The sequence below is a fragment of the Podarcis gaigeae genome (genome assembly GCF_964106915.1).
Source record: "Podarcis gaigeae genome assembly, chromosome: W".
NCBI classification, from domain to species: domain Eukaryota; kingdom Metazoa; phylum Chordata; class Lepidosauria; order Squamata; family Lacertidae; genus Podarcis; species Podarcis gaigeae.
This window is the reverse complement of record NC_139695.1, coordinates 27,601,150-27,625,819: the sequence shown is the minus strand read 5'-3', so window position 1 is coordinate 27,625,819 and position 24,670 is coordinate 27,601,150. Positions and strand designations below refer to the sequence as shown.

General features: G+C 47.1%; 1 protein-coding gene and 1 long non-coding RNA gene across 2 annotated transcripts in view; one reads left to right on the top strand and one right to left on the bottom strand.

The window, feature by feature from the left end:
• Positions 1-24,670, top strand: part of LOC310836096 — a 259,377-nt gene that overhangs the window by 203,453 nt on the left and 31,254 nt on the right. The gene's annotated exons all lie outside the window — the stretch shown is intronic.
• Positions 8,490-24,536, bottom strand: LOC310836059 (inositol polyphosphate 5-phosphatase OCRL-like; the record flags this gene model as incomplete). The annotated part of the gene is made up of 11 exons (XM_083720988.1): positions 8,490-8,721; positions 9,622-9,775; positions 10,571-10,736; positions 11,209-11,319; positions 11,719-11,854; positions 13,267-13,370; positions 15,200-15,253; positions 18,636-18,886; positions 18,997-19,096; positions 19,790-19,897; positions 24,351-24,536. The coding sequence occupies 11 exons, from the start codon at positions 24,534-24,536 to the stop codon at positions 8,490-8,492; spliced, it is 1,602 nt and encodes a 533-aa protein (XP_083577114.1).

Genomic DNA, 24,670 nt, shown 5'->3' with positions numbered 1-24,670 from the left:
TTACAGGAGCCAGAATCTAGTATAAAAAGAGTTTTAGAATTGATTCATGAATTTGGTCGTGTGGCGGGATTTAAGTTGAACAAGTAAAAAACCAAGGTGTTAGCTAAAAATTTGACACCTACAGAAACAGAGGAGTTTCAGAAAGAGACAGAATTAAGCGTGGTTAAAAAAGTGAAATACCTAGGGGTTCATTTGACCTCCAAAAATATGAATTTGTTTAAAGATAATTGTGAAAAATGTTGGTCGGAAATCAAAAAAGACTTGGAAATTTGGTCAAGATTGAAACTTTCCTTGTTGGGTAGAATTGCAGCTATAAAAATGAATGTATTGCCGAAAATGTTATTTCTGTTCCAGGCCCTACAGATCGTGGACAGAGTGGAATGTTTTGGAAAGTGGTAGAAGGATATTTCTAAGTTTGTCTGGCAGGGCAAAAAGCCCCGAATAAAGTTTAAAATATTAACTGACTCGAAAGAAAGAGGGGGGTTTGCCCTGCCGGACTTGAGGTTGTATTATGAATCTGCAGCTTTCTGCTGGTTGAAGGATTGGTTTCTGTTGGAGAACACTGATGTCCTAGATCTGGAAGGGTTTGACAATGCTTTTGGTTGGCATGCATATTTGTGGTACGACAAGGTTAAAGTTCACAAACTGTTTAAAAACCATATTGTCAGAAGAGCAATATTTATGGTCTGGATAAAATACAAAGACTTATTAGAGGGTAAGACCCCAAGGTGGCTATCACCGGTGGAGGCTAAGGCCTGAAAAAGACTCAATATGGAGGCCTATTGGCCGAAATATTGGGAAATAATTGAAAAAACTGGAGAAAATTGGAGGTTGCAGAGCTTGGAAAAATTAAAAAACAAGGTGCGAGATTGGCTACATTATGCTCAAATTCAAGAGGTTTTTAAAATAGACAAAAAGGTTGGGTTCCAGGTGGAAAAATCGAAACTAGAGACGGAATTGTTAGAACCAAAAACTAAGACACTTTCGAGAATGTATAACTTGCTGCTTAAATGGAAACACAGGACGAGATAGTTAAATCTGCCATGATAAAATGGGCACAGGACATTGGGCACAACATCATGTTTGAGGACTGGGAAAGGTTATGGAACACCGGAATGAAATTTACGGCATGTAATGCCTTGAAGGAAAACATTATGAAAATGATATACCGGTGGTACATGACCCCAGTCAAGCTTGCTAAGATATATCACCTGTCCGACAACAAATGTTGGAAATGTAAGGAGGCTGAAGGGACATTCTTTCACCTCTGGTGGACTTGTCCAAAAGTGAAGGCCTTCTGGGAAGTGATTTACAATGAGTTAAAAAAGGTATTTAGATATACCTTTCCCAAGAAACCAGAGGCCTTTCTTCTGGGCATTGTGGACCAGAAGGTGTTAAAGAAGGATAGAATTTTCTTTATGTATGCTACTACAGCAGCAAGAATTCTCATTGCAAAGTATTGGAAGATACAAGATTTACCCACGCTGGAGGAATGGCAGACGCAGTTGATGGATTATATGGAACTGGCTGAAATGACTGGCAGAATCCGAGACTTGGGAGAGGAAACAATGGAAGAGGACTGGAAAAAATTTAAGGACTATTTGCAAAAACATTACAGTTGTATGAATGTTAAGAAAATGCACGATTAGGAAATTTAAGCTTCAGCAACTTGATTAGGCGAATTAAAAATTAAGGTACAAGAAATAAGAGGTGGAACTATGAAATAACTTTATTATGTCTATTTTAAATATATAAGAATTGGGATATAACACTGTGAATCTAGAAACATGATAAACTGAAAGATACAGTAAGTTATGAAACAAGGTAACAAATTGCTGACGTTTTTATCACAAAGAACGCAGGGTTTGGAGGATGTGGGGAAGTCCAGTTGGATTGTTAAAAAACATTATGGAAAGTTGGATTTTTTGTATATTCTTTTTTCTTTTTTTCTGTTCTTTTTCTTTTCTCTTTATTCTATATATCTTTGACTGTAAGAAAAGAAACTTAATAAAAATATTATTTTAAAAAAAAATGAAAACATTTTCTAATCTCCACTGGATTCTGTATATTCTTTCCTTCCACTTCCAAGTTTGTAATAGTCTTGAGTTTTTGTCTTTTTTTCATTTGCCAGGCCAGCAATTTCCCATATTTATTAGCCGATTCAAATGTCTTTTGTCTCATCTGTTTAATTTTCCATTTTATTTCCTGGTTCATCATTTTCATATACTGTACTTGATGTAACTTTATTTCTCTCAAAATCTCCTGCAACTTTGGTTTCGCTCTCAATTTCTTCTCACCTTCCTTTATTTTCTCCAAAATTTTGTCTTTTTTCTCATTTTGAGTTCTCTTCTTTATTGCATTCTGTTGTATCAGAAACCCTCTCATAACCGCTTTGGTTGCGTCCCAGATTACTCTTTTTTCAACAACAGTATTCATATTTATCTCAAAATAATCTCTCAAGGTTTTTTGGGCCTTCTTGGTCACTTCTTCGTTCCTAAACAAAGTGTCATTCATCCTCCATCTAAAGGAGCCAATTGGTGTTAGTTTCATCTCCATCTTCACAACATTATGGTCGGAGCAAGTTTTAGGACAAATTTCCTAAATCCCCTCCTGTTTAAACTCAACTGCTTTAAAATGCTCACACAACACTAACTCTGAACCTTGCCTCCAACCCTATTGCTACTCCTCTCTGTCTAAAATATACAGGAAAATAGGTGTACAAAATATACAGAGGAAAATGAAATGATAAAGTGAAAGCATTTGCTGAAATACAGTAGAGAACTCCCGCCTCCCGAGTTGAGGGAGGCCTTGCTTTGCATGCAGGAGATCCCAGGTTCAGTCCAGGATCTCCACTAGACAGGGCTGGGACTGCCCCCTGTCTGAAAACCCTGCAGCGCTGCTGCCAGTCAGTGTAGGCAGTGCTAGGCTAGACTGACTCTGTCAAGTGCAACTTCCTATGAATGCTCCTCTTATACGATTTCTCGAGACACAAGCAAGCTACCTTATCAACGAGTTGTGAGAGTTCATTCATGACTTTTAACAAACAGCAGAAACCATTTTATTATTTCTATGTGAGTACAGAAATCCTGAATAGGTGAGCTGTCCTGATGCCAACTGAAACAGACCCTCCAAAGATTCAAAGGTGAAAAGGGAATTTTGAGCATCTGAGCACAACTAGGCCGTCTTCTGCGTTAACGTGAAGTGCAGGAAGTGATTGCCTTGAGCAGGGGTAGGCAAGCGAAGGCCCAGGGGCCGGACAGTCCGGGAATCAATGTGTTTTTCCATGAGCAGAATGTGTCCTTTCATTTAAAATGCATCTCTGGGTTCTTGGTGGGGCATAGGAATTCGTTCATTTTCTCTCTCCAAAATATAGTCCAGCCCCCCATATGCTGTGAGGGACGGTGGACCAGCCCATGGCTGAAAAAGGTTGCTGACCTCTGGCCCTTGCTGATTCTACTGAGTCCATCAGTAGATTGTTGTGAAGTGACCTGGCACTTTTAATGAAGTGCAATATAGGCTTGTCTTACATCTTTAACAACAACAACAACACAGTAAATTGCACAGAAGAATTCCATGCTGCCTGTGGGAGCGGCTGGGTAGACCTCTTTGCAGCTGCATGATCCATGCATTTGATCTATAAGCAACTGGTCAATCTTCATAATTGGCTCTGGCTTCGTGTAGGAGATTGAACGCATTCTTCTATTTCTCAGCCCTGTATTCCACCCCACCCCCCTCCTCCTATACTCGGACGGTGCCGACTACTCATCTCTACAGAGTGAAATGTTTATGAGTCCTGCAGATCTAGTCTCAGACGTCAAAGCTCTACCCCAAAGACGGGGGAGCCTGTGACCTTCTAGAGCATACATTTCTTTGGACTGCTATATGCTGAAGTGAACAAATGTTTTGTCTGAAACCCTTGAGAGCTTCTGTGGGCCGCCCTAGAGAACACTGGGCTAGAGGGATCATGGGGATGACTTGTTCCACAACAGTAGATGGCATGCAGAAATTTAAACTGTAGCAAAGGGAGGTAAACTGTCTAGCTAGCTAGCTAGCTATGTCTTGCTGAAAGTGCATGCACTCCTCTTAGCCAAAGCCCCAAGAATTGCAAGCGTGGAGCCACACAAACACGCCTGATCTCGACACTGTCTTGGGGGAAACTCCTGATGCTGGAAAATTCATGTGCTCAATTTCTGCTCATTGAGACAGGAGCCAAAGAAAGCACACGCAGAGTAGGGGAGCTCATAAAAAAGGTTTCTTTGGGAGGGGGTGGGTTGAGGTTTGCTCCCATGTGAAAGCTAAAGAGCAGGCTTTCACAGAGAAAGGAGCAGAGTAAGGCGGAACCTACTGGGACCCGTGCTTTCCAGGCACGCTGACGGGAGGGATGAGTCCAGCATTGCATTGTTTTGGTCGTATTTCCAGTGACAACTATTTATGACAGAGGTTTACAGAAAATTGATCTAAACCCTCTGCTTGTAAGAGGCTATGGGCATTTGAAGAAGCCCATCATAATCTTTACATGAAATGTATCTTTAGAACACCGGTGGCGTCATGTCCCCATTTGTTGCCTTAGTTTCTCCATCAATGCACCACCCACAATTTGCCATCATATTGGCATCAGGTGTTCTCCAGGCCAGTGAATGTCAGCAACCCCTTCTTCTAAAGCTGCTTCCCCAGTTCCATCCAAAATAGAAAGAAATGCCATTTGGTGGCCCAGTGAGAAGCTTTGGGAAGTAATGAAATACATTTCTGAAAGTTATTTATGGATGCACAAGGTCACCACATCTTTGCTTAAGGTGAATGGAAAGGAACATTTCCCCAGGCGGCACACCACTGTCCCCGAATCTCGTCCGCTGCTTGGTCATTTCAACAGATTGTGTGTACATTTCAGAAAGCTTCTCCTTGCCTACAAATGAAGTGCATGATTTTTCAAAAACTTATCAACGCCCCGTGCTTTTACTTCTGGTGTGGTAAAAAATGGCAGAATCTGGCTATCATTTAAAGCAGTGTAAGACGCTGGTTTACGTTTCCCCTCACATTTGGTGACTAGGTAGGGATATGCAGTTTTGTGTTTTGTTTTTTGAAGAGTTGCTAAGGAGTCCTGCTGCTTCCGAGTTTTATTTTGGGGGTTGTTGTTGTTGTTTTTGTTTACAAAAAGGTAGTCCAGTTGTAACCTTTTTCTAGGTACAATTCTGTACATTCTGGTACTACCTGTTCACTCATGGTCCCTCCAAATCCCTTTGTTTCTTTTAGCAATGTGTCCTTGTGTATCTGCTACCTTTGCTTACAGAATTTCTCCTGAGGGGCGCTTTGAACATGTCCCGTAATACATGTGGATAAAAGGAATCGCCTTTGTTAATTTCAAAAGCCATTTTATTTCTTCCATGATTTTCCTCTGTTGTTAATTTATTTTGTAAAAGCAAGTGGGGTTTAGTCACCAAAGAGGTGGAGTCTGTGGTTTTGCTCAATAGGTCATGGTCATTTCAAGAGGCATAGGGCCTGAGATGGTTCCAGCTCTAATTTACGTGTAAGATTAGGAGTCCAAGAATGTGGAATCAGTACTGCAGAAGGTCAGTTCTGACATACTTCCCCCCTAAATAGTGGGTGAAGTCCTTTTGGAAAGGTTTCAAAGTGTCAAGTACTGAAGGACTGTCCATATCTAATCTATTAGAACATTGAACCCTCCTCCCCACTCCAGGAATTTTGCTATCCAAAGTGGGTTTGAATTTGGATAATAAAAGTTTCCAGTCGAGTAGATTTATATATTTTAGTGAAGGTAAGCAACTTAAAATGACCCCAGACCCAGTAAAACTCATTACAAAGAGAAGAGAAACAACATTTAAAAGCAGATACAAATAATGAGGCATTATTCTTTTCTCAAGAAGCCAGCAAAATTTCATCTTTCCTGATTTATTTTAAGCATGCTTTTTATTCAAGTTTTTAACAAACAACAAGGTGGTAAGCTGCTGACTATAGGCAGACCATCCTTTCTCAAGGGCCATTCCAAATGTGTACAATGGATGGCTCCAAAGTAAGCTGCACCCTGTGAGTCCAGAGGGCAACTGGTGCCATTGTCCCTGTTAGCATTTTGTAAGAAAGGGCACCAAGATTTCATCAAGCTGTCTGCCTTGATGAGACTTGCAGTGAGGATCCCTTTGATAAGCCATCGGCAATGCATAAAGGAGGGCAGGTGGCTTGGTGAGCAGGAAAGTCTTTCAAAGATTTGGACCAGCGATGTGCCTTTGCTTCGGGCAAAGGGTGATGGTGGATGGATCATAGCTACCTAACTCAGCACTGTCTGTACTGATTGGCAGTGGCTCTACAAGGTTCCAGGCAGGTGATGTTTTCAGTTTCACCTGGAGAGGCTGGAGACTGTTCTGGGACCTGCATCACCAGCGAGCTCTGGTCCTCCCTTAAGGAGTTAGGCGGCTCAATGGTCTGACTCTGTGGAAGGCACCATGCTATTCCCCTTTAAATTAGCCATGTATACAGAAAACACGAGAACTGGAATTTTGCTCTTGAATGGATTTTTGGATCGCCTGCATGCCAAGCACATACTTCTCCCACTGGGCCAGCACCCTTCCTCAGTGACTGAGCTCTCATTGCACACAGCCATCCAGCAAGCAAAAAAATGTTCTTGTTAGAAGGGCAGAGTGGGGAGCAAGAGATTCAGGGGCCGGTTTTAGACCCACAGTGCTCGGGTTTATTCTGCTGCCTGCTTGACATTGTGCCTCCTTTCCTCCTACCTTTTATTCCTATGAAAGTTTCACAGTGTCGCTGCTTGGGATTCTGGATAATCTATGGTGTTTTTCTTTTCAGTTCCAATGACAAGGGGGACTGGCATGAGAGCCTGACAGAATGTGTGCCTGTATGCATTCTTTCCTTGCTCCAGGTGGGTGGACAAGTCTTGCCCTCTGAGGCCACAACTAGGGCTGGGCGATAGCTGGCTTTCAACACGGTGATATATCACTAGCTAAACATTGCAATACACCAATATATCACGATGTCTGAAATAAGATGGAGCTATGTAGAGGCATTGGCTGGCTTCACGGTTTCCCCCGCATTGTGATTTCGGCTGCCCCCTGCAGGAGGGCAGGGGAAAGCTGAACTGGCAGAGTCCACAGGGGCTGCAGGAATCTAAAGAAGCATTGTCTGGCTTCACAGTTTCCCCCCACATGGTGTTTTTTGCATAGTACACACACACACATCATGATTCGCAATATATTGCCAGGTCAGAAATTATGAAACCAGTCTCACTATCTAGACTTCAAGCTGATTTGAAAATATATCTATATTGATGTATTGCCCGGCCCTAGCCACAGCAAGCATCTCAAGTGGGAAAACAAAAAACTAATTGCTCGCACCCCAAATCCAAGCTCCCCCTCCCCCTATTAATATGCAGCTAGTAATCCTCCCACTCCGGATGTGCAGCTCACCCAAAAGCTTACTGAATATGCAGCTGTGGACATGAGGTTTGGCTAACATTTTATTTAAATTGTTGGAACCTGCCCTGGGACCTTAGGGTGAAGGGCAGGAAATAAGTAACAAAAACAGCAACAGAACATGGATGGGCCTTCATAGGTTGATGGGCTGCAGCCCCAGCCAGCATGATGAGATGATGGGGTCACATGTTCACCACCCCTTGTCTAGAGCACGTTGCAGAGGCAGGGGTAGAAAGTGAGCAACAGCTGGAGCCCCAGCCCACGACTTTGTCTGGGCAATGCAGCACACAGCAGCTGGTGAACCATGCCTCCGGCCTCCTTCCCATCTTCCTCTCCAGGAATGTTCAGGGTGGTTAGTTCTATCTCAAGCTACCACATTCAAGAGAAAGAGAAAGAGAAAGAGAAAGAGAGGAGGGGGGAGCAAGAGAGCTTTAGGAGCACAGCAGTGGCAAGCAGCCCATCACTAAAAGGAGTTGGCAAGGATGGAGAATTTGATCCCCTCATCCCCAGGGCAGCTGTTGATTAGGACCCAGTTCATCCCCCCTCCCCCCCGCCAATACTTCCCGCCCCTGTCTTGAGAGAGAGATAGAGAGAGAGAGAGAGAGAGAGAGAGAGAGAGAGAGAGAGAGTATTGGTGTGGGGAATGACACATGCTGTATCAGAGTCTTAGTGCAAGAGTAGCTGGTGCATGCTAAAGAACACAGGAGCCTTGCTGGGTTAGATCAGCATTCTGTTCCCACAATGGCCAACCACATGCCCTTGGGAGTCCATAGGGACACGGGGACAAGAGCACTCTGTCCATCATGTTCCCCAGAAACTGGTAATCAAAAGCATGTGGTTTGTGATAATAGTGGCAAGAAATAGCCCTGACCGGTAGCCACTGATCAACATATCCTCCATGATTCTAAATGTCTACAGCTGTCCAAATTGACAGTCACCACGGTCTCCTTGTGGCTAGGATAATACACCCAAGTCGATCTGATTTCGAGAGGAGTGACATTTCCCTGAGCCACCCCAAAGCAGCCACTACCGCTTCCCAAATGCCAGTGCTCAGGTGGTGAGAGTAAGCCAGAGTGGCACAGCCTGTGCAGCAGTTGCTGAGCACAGAGACAAGGAGAAAACTGGCTCTTGGGGCCAGAGGGGGCTGGCGCCTGCATCATGAGACTGGGCTTTCTGCCTCCCGTGCTGCCAATCGCAAGCGGACCCAGAGTCAAGCAGCGATGGCAAATTCTGGTTTCGTCTCCGTTCTCCTCTGCCGAGTTCTACAAGGGCCACGTTGAGACTAGGGGAGAGACCAAAGCAGAGAGCTAGAGCCACCACCTGGACTGGATTTGAGTCAGAAGGCAGGCAGGTGCGGGTTGCCTGAGAGGAAAGTCCGGTTGGTGGGGTAGTGCCTGGTTTGCCCTAAGGGACCAGCTGCCACTGCATGGAGCAGCTGCTGATCGTTGACAAGGGCAACTCCATTTACGTGCCTTCGAGGCACATGCACACTGCCACAGAGCTGGAAGGGGCACTGGAAGGGGCAAAAATGTCCCCCCCCCCCAAGAGCACAAAAGCGGCAAAGTGGCATGGAAACAGCAGCTCGACTCCCTCCCAGGAGCTTTGGCACCGACCTTTCAGACCTGTGGAGAGTTGGAGCAAGGAGTTTTGCAGGGAGGCTGCTGGTTTTCAAAAGGCCTTTCAAAAGGGCTTCCGGAAGTTTAGAGGGTGTTTGCAGGCTTTTCCAATGCTGTCCCCAATATACGCAATTTCATTTAAACGCACGGTACCTCGGAACGCAACCCCCGTGTAAACCTGCTTTGAGCCCGCTACAAGAACATCTAGAGGATAGCAAACCAACTGTTACCTTTTCTAGGAAGCCGTCTTCTCCCTGAGATCAGAGGAGGAAGGCAAGAGCAAAAGACAACCAAGGGTGTTAATGGCACAGGCCCTGAGAAGAGAAAGAAACAGCCCGTTGGCTGAACAGTATCAGTGGCCCTGCGAAAGGGCAGGTGGGAGGACCAGAACCTGGGATGACTCAGTCAAGGCAAACAAAGGGCATGAACAGCACACAGGAAGCGGATGCACAGCTACAGAAGCTGAAGCTGAATGCAGCGGAGGACCCCCAGCCCCACATTGCTGAGTGGAAGAGCAGCTGTTTTCCAAGCAGGCAAGCAGAGTGGGAAGGGTAGACATCCAGCACAAGGCTTCCAAGGAGGTCCCGAAGCAGCTTGGTAGGTAGCTCCCACCGATGGTGAGGAAATAGTCCTTGCCAGGGTCAAGGTGAAGGACAAAGATAGCCTCAATCTTCTCTTCCTTGCTGACGTACACATCCAGGGAAATGTCCACCGTCTCACCTAAAACGGGAGGAGGTCAGGTAGATACACTCTTTGGCACAGCCAAGTTGGCTTGTCTGTAAATTAAAAGTGAAGACGGTGAAGAATAGGAGGCTGCTGGATCAGGCCAATGGCCCATCTAGTACAGCATCCTGTTCTCACAGGTGTATGGGGCAAACCTTAACTTCAAGAATTAGGAGAAGAAGCGACTCAGTTCCCACCCCCACCCCACTTTCCTCTCTAGTCCTCCAAAGCAGCAGCTGCACAGAAGATGGTGACAGGATACTGGGGGGTGAGAGAAAGTGATCCTAACAAAAGAATATCAAAAGGGAAAGGATTTTTGCGCCCCCAATGTAACTTTCTTTTTTAGTTTACATTTCATTGAGTTTTTAAAGGTTTGGCTAGTTCTATATGTTCCCCAAGATATTTTTGTGCCTCCACAACATAAAAATACGATTATTATTTTTTAAAAGTAATTTTTGGACAGACTGCTCTCACTGGTTCCCTGCGATGCCAAAAGGTGTTTGGGGACCCTCCAGCATTGCTTGGCTTCAATTCATTTGTGTGTGTGTCTTTGTTTAAAGCTGGTCACACACACTTTTACACTTTGGGCTCAGCTGCTTTGACGTGTGGCCCTTGGAGGCTTGAGCATGGGGCAATGCAGCCCACAAATGTTAAGCCTCCCCTGCTCTACCAAACTCCCAAGGTTTGAGGGAGGAGGGTTGGGAAGAGGAGGGGAAAAGGAAGGCCTTCCCTAGATGAGCCTTGGGGTCCCTTTCCAACTCTACAGTTCTCTGATTCCAGAGAGAGACGCGCTGGGCTCCAAGTATCCCTCGCAGGGCTCAGCGCGAAGCCATGGCTTCCAATACTGGCTGTCACTGAGCTTGGGGATAAAGGAGAAGTGGAGGGTGACCTGCCCGTTGTTTGTGATCTGGAACCTCTCCTTCTGCAGCTGCCGGAACTTCACATTCTCAAACGGAAACTGCAGAGCAAAACGGGGGGGGGGGGGGGGGGGAGGAAAGAGAGTGTTTGCCTTCAGCAGAGGCAAGGAAACGTGCTCCAGGGGGAAGTTTGTCCTTGGCCCTGGCCTCTCATTTAGGGGACTGCACATGCAACAGGTCCACGTGGGGCTCTCCAGATATTGCTGCACTTGCCACTGGCCATGTTGGCTGGGGATGATGGGAGTTGTAGTCCAGCATCTGGAGGGCACCACGCTGGCTACCCCTGGAGTCTTTGCCTGCGAGGAAGAGGAAGAGGCTGCCGCTCAGTGGAAGGGCATCTGCCTTGCATGCAAAGGTCCCAGGTTCTATCCCCAGCATCTCCAGGTAGGGCTGGGAGAGATCCCCCGGAAATCCTGGGGAACCGCTCAAGACTGAGCTAGATGGGCCAAGGGCTTCTTTCCCCCCCTGGTCTTTTTGCAACAAACCCTCTTTAAGGGATTGGAGAGGATCCTATTCGTCCTTACCTCCCTCCAGGGAGGGAAGGAATTCGTTCTCCATCCTGTCCATCAACTGAACAATATCCTCAAACACTTTCCGGTACCGTCCGTCATCCACAACCTTCACCTATCGGGGGGGGGGGGGCAGAGCACGTTTGTTGGGGCTATAGGATGGCAGCGGCTGTGACTTCCAGAGCCAATGGGCTGAAGCCAAATGCTCCAAGCCAAGTACCACAGAAGCTCCATTGCATGAATGGAGCCAACGGTTAAGGTATACAGTTCAGCCCATGTGGTCTGCCATGCCTGCAGGAGCAGTGTGTACTCAGAACAGTGGAGAATGGAAGCCTAGGGATTTAACAGAGCCAAAACCTGCCCACTCCTTGCACCGGAAGTCATTGGCCAAGGAGGAGCTCTGTGGAAAGGGGCCTGGTTGTTGGTCAGGGCCTGCCCAGATTCGAGGAGGTGCCACATAGCAGGCAACTAAAAAGCCTGAATAGACGATAGCCCTGGCCAGGGCAGGTGTTACCCCTGTGAGGAAGAGGGAGCTGGCGGGCTTGTGGTCGCTCCTTTTCAATTCCATGTGGCTTCGGTAGCTGAGCTGATTCACGCTGCCTCCTCTCCAGAGGATTGGCTCACACCATGCTGGCACACGGCACTTCCCACTGCAAGGAGACAGTTGGACTGGCTGAGGCAACACACAAGGCTCACACAGTCAAACTTTGGCTCCACACACGGCCTGTGATCTTGACCACGGTCAAGAGCTGGAGATGATGGGGCTTGGGAGTCCAACTTCTGAAGGGGCGGACCTTGCAGGTGTGCAGGCATTTTGCCTCATGGAGAGAGTTATCAGGAAATCAAAAGCTGCCTTCTACCAGGTCAGAATGAATTTCTGACCTCCCCCAGTTTGGATTCCTACATTGCAGGGGGTTGGACTAGATGACCCTCGTGATCCCTTCCAATCCCACAATTCATTAATTAAGTCTCCTCTGGCTGGCAGCAGCTCTCTGTGGCCCAATCCTTTTTCAGGTGGAGGTACCTTTCAACTTGAGACTCTGCATACAAAGCATATGGCACACCACCAAATGATGATCCTTCCCCAAAGCAAGGGGCCCCGTTATTCTTGTTCAGACACTATTTTTTCAGTGATCCAAAAGACCCTTTCTGGCACCTGAAATGCTGCCCAAAGGAGCCTGCCGTTTTCCGGCTTCGTCACTACATGTTCCGCCTGTCCTTTTGATTTCCCCATTACCACAGCAAGAGCAATGAAACTAGCAGGCCTAGGTGGCTTCTGACAGTTGTCAAGAACCACAAGAATATGCCACATCCTGGATGGTGAGGCTCAATGGCTACTAGCCATAATGGCCAGAGAACATACTCCACCAAGAGAAGCAGTATGGCTTGGAGGAGGGGAGCGTGCTGTTGCACTCAGGTCCTGTTTGTGGGCTCCCCGAGAGGCATCTCATTGGCCAATGTGAGAACAGGATGCTGGGCCAGATGGACCAATGGCCTGATCCAGCAGGGCTGCTCTCATGCTCTTATGCCCTGGCAGACTCATCTTGAGAGAGCACCAAGTCTCATTCCCAGACTTCCTTGACACAAACAGGATTCTCTGCTTAAACACGCCATGAAACAGAGGATGCTGGTTATCAGGACAAATGTGGGGGAAAGGCTGCTTGTGGAAAAGGAGCCAAAACATTTCCAGAGACTTTGAGCAGGGATGGCTTGAGGAAGACAACATATCACAGCCTTGCATTTCACAACTCGCCTAGCAGCCTTTGGCAACCGGGAATTCCATGCAAGCAAAGTGAGCAGGTGAAGGAGAGCTGGATCTCTCTCTTCCTCCCTGGCTTGGTGTCCATTCTGGCTGCAGAGGAAAGGAAGTCCGTCCAGCCCTCAACTCTAGCCCTCCTCCAACAGCTTGCTTAGCAGAAAGCCATGTTTAAAATATATGTTTTACTAGCCTGCTCAGGAGGATGGAAAGGCAGGACACTACTAGCATCTCAGCAGACTAGGAAAAACAAACAAGCCTTGCAGAAGAATGATTGAGAGGACTTACTTACAAAGGCTCAACTATCAAGCAGGATCTGTTTTAGAGTCGAATTTGTACGTCGGGATGAACTTGATCTCTCCCTCTGTGAAATCAGCAAAAGCTGTCTTTTGGGTACGCTGAATGTTTAGCTAAAGCCAAAAAGAAATCGCTTATCAGCAGAGAAGCAGAAGACCCCCTGTTGCCTGACAATGGAGTCTATTAACAGCCACTGTTGTGCTGAAAGACCAAGGTGAAGTACTAGTAGGTTAAAGGTAAAGGTAAAGGGACCCCTGACCATTAGGTCCAGTCGTGACCGACTGGGGTTGCGGCGCTCATCTCGCGTTATTGGCCAAGGGAGCCGGCGTGCAGCTTCCGGGTCATGTGGCCAGCATGACTAAGCCGCTTCTGGTGAACCAGAACAGCACACAGAAACAGCGTTTACCTTCCCGCCAGAGCGGTACCTATTGATCTACTTGCACTTGGACGTGCTTTCGAACTGCTAGGTGGGCAGGAGCAGGGACAGAGCAAGGGGAGCTCACCCCGTCGCGGGGATTCGAACCGCCGACCTTCTGATCGGCAAGCCCTAGGCTCTGTGGTTTAACCCACAGCGCCACCCGCGTCCCTACTAGTAGGTTAGCCAAGTGCACAAAAGGGGTATACCTGCTGAGATCCTATCTTATACCCAATTCTTAAAGGTACAGGATGCTTGTGCATTTTTGCCCCATGTCATCTTAAATTACTTTGCTGCATCACACGACAGGAAAATCCTCTAACTCAGGAGTAGCAGACACGTGGCCCTCACAATGCTGCAGAACTACAATTCCCATCATCCCTGATTACTGGCCATGATGGCTGGAGCCAACAGGAACTGCAGCTCAGTAACATCTGGCAGACCACAGGTTAGCCATACCTCCAACAGACAATGTTATATGTACCAATAATCCATACAAACTGTTAACAACCACCAGAATACACCCCCGACACTATGAGCAACTGCAAAACCACCCTTTTGCATCCTACGTTGGCTCCCAGGACGTTTCTGAGCACAATTCTCAGTGTTGGCGCCAACCTTTAAAGCCCTAAATGGCCTCAGCCCTGAAAGAGTGTCTCCATCCCCATTGTTCAGCCCAGGCATCAGGGTCCAGCACCGAGGGCCTTCTGGCCTTTTCCTCACTGTGAGAAGCGAAGTTACAGGGAACCAGGCAGAGGGCCTTCTGAGTAGTGGCACCTGCCCTGTGGGACACCCTCCCGTCAGATGTCAAGGAGATAAGTAACTATACAGCCTTTAGGGAAGTTTTTAATGTTGTATGATGGTTTTGCATATGTTGGAAGTCTGAGGCTGCCCCCCCTTGCCTTCCTTGCAGCATCCTTCTCAAAGGGCTAAGGCATGACTACGCTCACAGAGTTTAAATCCACCGTAAGGTGCAGCAATCAGGCCTCTGTTTCAACACAAAATACCAATGATCCTTATGCCAAGTGGGAGGAAGGTCGTCAACATGATGAACACACAAACCTTGGAGAGAAAAATGTAAAACAAAAAGCACCAGCAATTTAATTGGACTTAATGGAAGTCTCTGCTGATAAGAACATGTGAGCAACGCAGATTTTCCAGACAGATGCAAAACCTAGAGCAGGAAACCTTAGACCTTTAGATATTGCTGGACAGCAGCTATGCTGGGGCTGATGGGAGTCCAACAACATCTGGAGCGTGTGCTGAGCTAGGAAAGCCCTCTAACTGGGAAACTGCAGAGCAGTCCTACTTATTCCAAGGCAACCCTCCAACTTAATTGGGACTTGCTTCTAATTCAGGTTGCACAAACCTGCAACCTTAAAAAGCATTTGTAGAAGTCGCAGTCATCCTATGTTATAGCTACACTTTGCTCCTAACTCCTCTAGCCGAGGCTGGGGTATCCCAGACAAAGGAAATAAACAGGGCAATATCCTAAACCACCACATATAACACAAAGATGCCTCTCACCTGGTCGTAGGTCAGAAGTCTCTGAAGCTCATTTTTAGTGATCAGATGACAATGCTGGAAAAAAGCAAAGCAACCACAGCTACAGGCTAGCTCACGGGGTCGGGGGGCGGGGGGCAGCCTGCTGCCACTTCCTGCAATATGTAGTAAGACTGATAACTAGGATTGGGCAGTATGATCATATTAGGCTAGTGCTCTGTGAACTAGACTGGCTCTTGAACTGCTTCCAGGCCCAATTCAGAGCATCCCATTTGGCCTTTCAAGTGTTTCAAGGTTTGGGGAAAGGGTACCAGAAGAAGGCCCACTCATGTTTGCACTGCCTCTCCACTGACTAGAATCCCTTTCCCAGGGAACTCCTGCTCTTTCAAGCATGGCAGGGCCTTTTCAGTCATGGCACCCGACCTTTCAGAATAATCTCCCAAAGAGGTTCACCTGGCCCCTGCTTTGATGTCCTTTCAGCAAAGACTTTTAGAATTTCCCCTGGTTCTTGAATTCATGGGCAGGGCGCTTGTGGCCCTCCAAACCCTGCTGTAGTACACAGGAACATAGGAAGCGACCTTATATTGAGGCAGACCATTGACCCATCAAGCTCAGGACGGACTACATGGACTGGCAGCAGCTTTCAGGCAGAGATCATGCCCAGCCCTAGCTGCACACACTGGTGACTGAGCCGGGAACCTTCTCCATGCAAAATGGCCGCTCTGCTTTCGCGTTACTGCCCTTAACAAACTGCAACTCCCACCCCGATCACTGGAGAAGTTGCCCCCATTTGCTATGATCTCATCTAATACATCTCTGCCACTCGGTTTATGTTGCTCTCTCCTGGCTGCTCTAGTAGAAACCTTAGTGGTGCAGCTGCAGCAGCAGGGATCGCCGACACTGCACCCTCCTGGTGTTGCTGAAGTGGAACTCTCATGAGCCTGTCAGCAAGGCCAATTCTTAGCAATTATGGGAATTTTGGTCAATCAACATTTGGAGAGCACAATGCTGCCTGCCATAAAGAAGGCTGATCACCAAAGAATTGATGCTTTTGAATTCTGGTGCCGGAGGAGACTCTTGAGAGTCCCAAGGACTGCAAGAAGATCAAACCTCTCCATTCTGAAGGAAATCAGCCCTGAGTGCTCACTGGAAGGACAGATCCTGAAGCTGAGGCTCCAAGGCTTTGGCCACCTCATGAGTGGCCAATGGATCCAAACTACAAGAAAGAAGATTCCACCTAAACATTAGGAAGAACTTCCTGACAGTAAGAGCTGTTCGACAGTGGAATTTGCTGCCAAGGAGTGTGGTGGAGTCTCCTTCTTTGGAGGTCTTTAAGCAGAGGCTTGACAACCATATGTCAGGAGTGCTCTCATGGTGTTTCCTGCTTGGCAGGGGGGTTGGACTCGATGGCCCTTGTGGTCTCTTCCAACTCTATGATTCTATGAGAAGAGAAGACTCCCTGGAAAAGACTCTGATGGATGAATGTATTGCCAAAAATGTTATTTTTGTTTCAGTCATTGCAAATTATGGACAAGATGGACTGTTTCAAGAAGTGGCAGAAAGACATTTCTAGATTTGTCTGGCAGGGCAGGGCAAGAAGCCCAGAATAAAATTTAAAATACTAACTGACGCAAAGGAAAGAGGTGGATTTGCCCTGCCAGACCTTCAACTTTACTATGAATCAGCAGCATTCTGCTGGTTGAGAGATTGGCTGCTTCTTGAGAACACAGACATTTTGGACTTAGAAGGTTTCAACAATGTTTTTGGGCGGCATGCATATTTGTGGTACGACAAGGTTAAAGCACATAAAGCATTTAAAAACCATATTGTCAGGAAAGCATTGTTTAATGTCTGGATAAGATACAAAGACTTACTGGAAAATAAAACCCCAAGGTGGTTGTCACCAATGGAAGCAAAGGCTCAGAAAAAAACTCAATATGGAGGCCAAATGGCTGCAATATTGGGAAATATTGGAACAAGAAGGAGACAAATTGAAATTGCAGAGTTTTGAGAAATTAAAAGATAAAGTGCGAGACGGGCTTCATTATTACCAAATAAGAGAGGCCTATAATTTGGACAAAAAAATTGGCTTCCAGGTGGAAAAATCAAAATTGGAAACAGAACTGTTAGATCCCAAAACTAAGATACTTTCAAGAATGTATAACTTGCTGTTAAAATGGAATACGCAGGATGAAACGGTTAAATCTGCTATGATTAAATGGGCACAAGACATTGGTCATAACATTATGTTTGCTGACTGGGAACAATTGTGGACCACCGGTATGAAATTTATGGCATGGCATGTAATGCATTGAGAGAGAATATTATGAAAATGATATACAGGTGGTACATGACACCAGTCAAGCTTGCAAAAATATATCATTTGCCCGACAATAAATGTTGGAAATGTAAAGAAAATGAAGGTACATTCTCTCACCTTTGGTGGACGTGCCCAAGGATTAAGGCTTTCTGGGAGATGATCTATAATGAAATGAAAAAGGTATTTAAATATACCTTCCTGAAGAAACCAGAGGCCTTCCTCCTGGGCATAGTCGGCCAATTGGTGCCAAAGAAGAATAGAGCTTTTTTCATGTATGCAACAACAGCAGCAAGAATACTTATTGCAAAGTATTGGAAGACACAAGATTTACCCACCCTGGAAGAGTGGCAGATGAAGGTGATGGACTATATGGAATTGGCGGAAATGACTGGCAGAATCCGAGACCTGGGAGAAGAGTTGGTGGAAGAAGACTGGAAGAAATTTAAAGACTATTTGCAGAAACACTGTAAAATTAACGAATGTTAAAATGATGTTGGATTGAAAATAAGTGGCATTAGCAACAAAATTATTAAGAATATGCAAAAATGAATTGATAATGGTTGGAAATAAAGAGTTATGATATGTTAAGATATAGAGATAAGACAATGAATGAGGGTAAGGATTTGCTGATTTGATTATGTAAAGGGGATACAAAAAGGGGAGGTGAGAGGAGGTCAAGGAAACAAGCAAATGAGTTTAAAGTTATAAAAAACAGATTTGTTTTTAATTTTTTCTTATTTTCTTTTTGTCTTTTGTCTTTTGTATGTTGTATTTTTATTTTTTATTTTTTCATGTATTTTTGTACTTATGTTTTTGTAAAACTTTAATAAATATTTCTTTAAAAAAGAGAAAAGACTCTGATGTTGGGAAAGATGGAGGGCACAAGGAGAAGGGGATGACAGAGGACGAGATGGTGGGACAGTGTTCTCGAAGCTACCAGCATGAGTTTGACCAAACTGCGGGAGGCAGTGGAAGACAGGAGGGCCTGGCGTGCTCTGGTTCAGGGGGTCACGAAGAGGCGGACACGACTAAACGACTAAACAACAACAAATGCTGCCTACCCTGAGCTACACACAGGCAGGAAAGTTACAGAAACATGACTCAATTTGCTTCTCCAGATAGCGGAGACCAGCAAGTGACATCAGCCAAGGCTCTCTCCCTCCAAGCCCTCGAAACGCACTCGTGTTTCATGATTGTCAGCTGCGGCAGACCCTGGTCAGGGGGCAGGAAGCTCATCTGGGCACAGATATCCTTGTAATCCTGGTTTCGGCGCTCAAAGTCTTCCACGTGGGCAGCAAGGTGGGAATTGACCATGCAGAAGCTGGTATTGTTGCAGACAAGCCTCACGGCCACACACCCCTTGTTACCCTGCAGGGGCGGAGCAAAGATGGCTGTTAGTGAGCAAGCAGGAAAGAGGGGGAACTGGTTGGCAGAGATTAGAAAAACAGATAGACAGACAGACAGAAAGATCGACGTAGGGAATTCCGCTGTCAGGGTCTACTCCCCATCTTCCCCATGATGCCTGTGGCCACTGTCTCCCTCATCACTTCCTTGATGCGGCTGAGCTGGTCCTTCCTGACAAAGATGAGCACCAGCTGCACCTAGAAGATGCAAGGTACTGGGATGTCTACCAGCTCTGTTCATTGCTTGCTGTCCTGGGCCGGCTGGATGCAGATAGGAGTGGCAGGTGGCACCAACTGGGGATCCCCCAAGGGAAGAAGGCTCAGAGCCAGGGAACTGGTGGGGGGTCGTCCGAGGGAGAAGAGGGAGCAGACTGTGAGCAAGAGGAGGTGTTGGAAACTGAAGAGGCAGGAGGGCAGGAAGATTCTGTGGCAAACAGCAGCCCAGAATCCGAGGCAGAAGTGGAGGCTGGAGGCGGGGGTCAAGAGGCAGAGATCAGGCAGGCTGCTGAAGAAGCCAGGGGGTCTCCCCATCCTGCTGGTCTCCCAGAACACAGAGAAATTAAGAGGAGGGAGCAAAGACAGGCAAGGTGTCAGAGTCTCAGGATGCTTGGGAAGGACCAGGGGGAGGAGGAGACTTCAGAGAGTGGTGGGAGGGTAGCAACCTTCAGCCTTCACAACTACCTCACTGGGGCAAGACCTGTTGGGAAAGGTTTCTGTGATCATGAGGCCTGCACGGTTTGGGTTTCTTTGAATAAAGAATGTTGGCTTCTTTTGAATAAAACTCCACTGACACCAGGTGTTTTTTCTTGCTGACCTCCTCCTCCTCCTCCTCCTCACTCCAGCTCCTGACAGCTGTCTGGCTGCTGAAGAAATGGGTGGGGTTGGACTTACTTTCTTGTACTTGGATTTGGAACGCAAAGCCTTTTCCACAGCTGTCAGCCACTCTTGCTCCTTTGTCGAGTCCAAGTAGAAGAAAGCCTCTGTGCTCAGGTCCAGCTCCTGGAAGTGAATGCCCAAGTGCCAAAGAGAAGGATGTGGAAGTGCAGGAATAGGACTCCAATCGGAACAGACGTGCTGGTTAAATATGCAAAGACAACAGGAGTGTGCAAGGGCAGGCAAGATCAGGACCAAGAACAAACAAGTAATACCAGCCACTTCTTCCTCAGCTTAGCTATTTGGGGCCCCAAAGGAGCTTTGCTAATGAAAGAAAAAAAGCTTTTTCCTTGTATTTTTTAAGCTGTGTCAGCCAGCCTGATATCTAAGCACTATCCCAGTAGCCACAGGCAACCAGAAATTCTTTGAAGGCAAGTGAGTTGGTTGATCTCTCCATTCTTCCTTCACCTGGCAACCTGGTTTCCAGGCTGGCTTTCCGGGAGCAGAAAACCACCTCTCAGATCTGCTGTGCCAAGCTTGTTTGCTAGAAGATTACCCCGTAACACCCTTGTCCTCTTTGCAAACCTCCTAAATGGCTAGCCTTCTGTGTTTCCATGCTGGCCATGAAGGAATGGGCATTCCCGACTCTGAAAACAGCACAGAAATACAGCCTGTCTAGTAAAGGGGTAAAAAGAGCAAGCTAAACAGCCTCTGTAAAACAGATTGTTTCTATTCATGACAGTAGGAGGACAATTATATGCAAGACTGTATTCAGTACTGTTCATGCCTGCAAAGCTTTCGGGACAGACATACTCCGACCCTTCCAATCGGTGCCCCCTAACTTCCAGCGGAAACCAGGTACCTTTTTCATACCACAAATGTTCTTCAGTGGTGAACCATGGCATCTCAAATTCCAGGGGAGCCCTGTACGATGCCAAAATTCAGTGCCCCACGCCTCTCAACGTCTATTCAACATCATAGTTGCGGTGTCCCCTGTGGGGCCTGTAAGGCTTCACGCCAGTGTGACCAAATCAGTTGCACTCCCCTAAATCCATCTAAATGTTAGGGGGGGGGGGATTTGTCCCACTTAAGTTGCACTTTGTAGCTCAAGAGGGCCCCTCTGGCTGATAATAATATAGTAGCACAGGGGACGCATCACAGAACAACTTGCAAAGCAAAATGACATGTAGTTGGTCCACCACAATTGCAAGATTATTGCATCCTTCAGGAATGGTGTGTCCAGCTCCATCTGAGTCATCATCCAGGCACGCTGTGGAGCTGCATGGATGAGAGATGGGCATCTTCGGCCAGTCAGGGCGGAAGAGCTGGCAAGATCCGCTGCACTGAGCAGGAAAGCAAACTCTTTGGCCTCCAAGATCTCTCCCAACTCTCAGCAGCCCTCGCTGTGAGCCATACTAGAGGAATTTTGTCCTGCTTTTGCTGAGCTACAACACAGGAGCACACCCCCAGGGGGCCATGATGTGGTAACCCTGGCGAAGCATTGAAGAGCAACTGAGAAAGCAGAATGATGTTTGCGTGGACAGTCCATTAGAAAGCTGCACTATTATTGCATCGATAGCACATTGCAGAATACGGCCCCCCTCCAGGCAAAAACATCCGTCTGGCGGGACAGTAGCTTTCATTTCGGAGGTTGTGGTTTTACATCTTCCTATTTATTTATTTATTTATTCAGAATTATTTATTTATTTCATAAAATTAAACGCTGAAGAAGTGAATACCAGAATAGATCAGAACTCACTCCCAAGGTAAGGGGAAGAGACATGGCTAAGATGGCAGGACAGCTTACTCTATGGTGTTAACCCCTTCATGCACTAATTAGACTGAAGCATGTTGGTTATATGAGACTGGTTATCCCGCACAACATGCTCTCACACAACCCATGCCCTCCAACTGAAAACCCATTTCCTGGACAATATCAACATTGTGTTTTGTGCCTGTGAACTGCACAGTGCATATTTTTATTAAAAAAGAAAACAGCCCGGTGTTTCAGCTTCTCAGAGTTGTTTTATTCAGTGCGCTGCTACAGCTTGTCACACCCAAATCCTCCAAAGGAATCTGCCAAAATGCTTTTCCAGGCAAAAGGGGGCAGAGGGAGAGAAACCAAGAACCTCAAATTCACTAGACCAGGGGTGGGGAATTGTGTGGCCCTCTAGATGTTGTTGGATTCCATCACCCCTGACCGTCGGCCATGCTGCCTGAGGCAGAAGGCCATTGGATCTGGCAATATCTGGGAGCCCACAAGATTCCCTGCCCCCACCCTACACAAACAACCAGGCACTCAGCTGTGAGGCACACCTCTTACCAGAGGGAGGGTCACTCCAGAGGCAGCTGTGGCATGGGGGTGCTGGTTCATGCCTTTGTGGGCACATTTGAGGATTAAAGAGGACCCCCTAGGAAGCATGCTTGGAGATCTTCCTTACCACGTGGCTCTCTGGCAAAAACACAACAGTACTAACGGCCATATGGAACCACACCTCAAAGCTGGATCAGACTTCCCAGATCCTGTAGCCTACATCGGGAGGAAGACTGGGGCAGAGGGGCCTAGAGTAGGAGTCAGAGCTGCTCTTAGGGCTGCATGTCTGAAGCATGGGCAGAAATCTTTGGGTGTGAGGTTGCATGGGGCTGTCTCTTTGTGTTTTGGTGATGCCAAGCCGCCAGTAAGCCAGAGGCAGGCAACCAACTGGCTTCAGGGGCAAGCTCCTTTGCAAAGCCAGTCTGATTTCACCAAATGCAATGACAGAGTGACCATTCGGCCCATGTTCTGCTTCGCTGTGAAATGGCGTGTGTTCCTCAACCCAGAGAACCTCTTGTTCAACGTCAAGCTGGTCTAAGGAAGAAAAGCATAAGAGTCAGTCTTGAATCCCCAAACACATGTGCTTGGAGATGCCTGCACACCGCACACGTAAAGCACATCTCCTCCCACCCACACCCAAAAAGTCCTGGGAACAATGGTTTGTTAAGGGTGCTGGGAATCGTAGCACTGTGAAAGGAAAAGTAAGGTTCTTAGGATGCTTTGGAGGGGGTGGAATGTTGAATACACAGCGGCCACATGGACGGATGGACACACCCACACCCACATACCCCAGCATAGCTTCAACGTTTAGCACAAAAAGTCTTCAGCCAGATGTCATGCAACCCTTTGGCAGGGGCAACTTATCATTTTATTGATTTTCCATAACAACAACTAAAAAGGCGGCCAATCTTGCACAGGAGTGTTGCCATTTAAACTGCTGGTGTGACGTAGGAACCCGAACAAAGAGAAGGAACCAGCTACCCAGAGTCTGCTTCCGATAGCCCTTGTTCTCCACCTCCCTCTATCCTAATCAGCCGCAAACAAGAGTTCAGATTTGAAAGCCTTGTTATCACCTCATTCCCTTCAATTAGCCAGCTGCTCTGGCAGATGACATCAGTTCCTTCCCGCTCCCAATATTCCTGCTCCTAACCTGGTTAGCCATAGAATCATAGAATCATAGAGTTGGAAGAGACCACAAGGGCCATCGAGTCCAACCCCCTGCCAAGCAGGAAACACCATCAGAGCACTTCTGACATATGGTTGTCAAGCCTCTGCTTAAAGACCTCCAAAGAAGGAGACTCCACCACACTCCTTGGCAGCAAATTCCACTGTCGAACAGCTCTTACTGTCAGGAAGTTCCTCCTAATGTTTAGGCGGAATCTTTTTTCTTGTAGTTTGGAACCATTGCTCCGTGTCCGCTTCTCTGGAGCAGCAGAAAACAACCTTTCTCCCTCCTCTATGTGACATCCTTTTATATATTGGAACATGGCTATCATATCACCCCTTCACCTCCTCTTCTCCAGGCTAAACATGCCCAGATCCCTTAGCCGTTCCTCATAAGGCATCGTTTCCAGGCCTTTGACCATTTGGGTTGCCCTCCTCTGGACACCTTCCAGTTTGTCAGTGTCCTTCTTGAACTGTGGTGCCCAGAACTGGACACAGTACTCCAGGTGAGGTCTGACCAGAGCAGAATACAGTGGCACTATTACTTCCCTTGATCTAGATGCTATACTCCTATTGATGCAGCCCAGAATTGCATTGGCTTTTTTAGCTGCCGCGTCACACTGTTGGCTCATGTCAAGTTTGTGGTCAACCAAGACTCCTAGATCCTTTTCACATGTACTGCTCTCAAGCCAGGTGTCACCCATCTTGTATTTGTGCCTCTCAATTTTTTTGCCCAAGTGCAATACTTTACATTTCTCCCTGTTAAAATTCATCTTGTTTGTTTTGGCCCAGTTCTCTAATCTGTCAAGGTCGTTTTGAAGTGTGATCCTGTCCTCTTGGGTGTTAGCCACCCCTCCCAGTTTGGTGTCATCTGCAAATTTGATCAGGATGCCCTTGAGTCCATCATCCAAGTCGTTGATAATGATGTTGATAGCCCGGAAGGTGAATCTCAGGGGAACGCCTTTGGGCTGGGAAGGGCTCCTGGCCTGTGAAATGCGCTCAAAATGTAAAGATGCCTTCTTTCCAGGGAGCCAAGGGAGAAGGGGGGAATTTGAAATACCTCCCAAACTTCCCACGTCAGAGATGCAGGAGTTGCGTCACCTCCAACTTCCTCAGGGATGAAGCAGCTACGAAAAACGAAGCATCCCACCTGGGCACGGTTTCTGAGAGAGCAACAGCAGAAGACCCAGACTCTGGCAAGATGAGCATTTGCCCAGTGGATTCTGGCCGCTCCATGAGGGCAGACAGGGGATGGCTGCGGTGGCCGCCAGCCCCTTCCCACGCCATCTCAGATACAGAACACATTTGCTCTGCCACTCCTTGGCTCTGGCGCCACCTACTGTTGGCCTCCTTGCCTTCCACCCTCCCAGTCCCAATGAGCACCATCCACCCCTGGTCCAGAGGCGCAGAGCAGTAGTTAG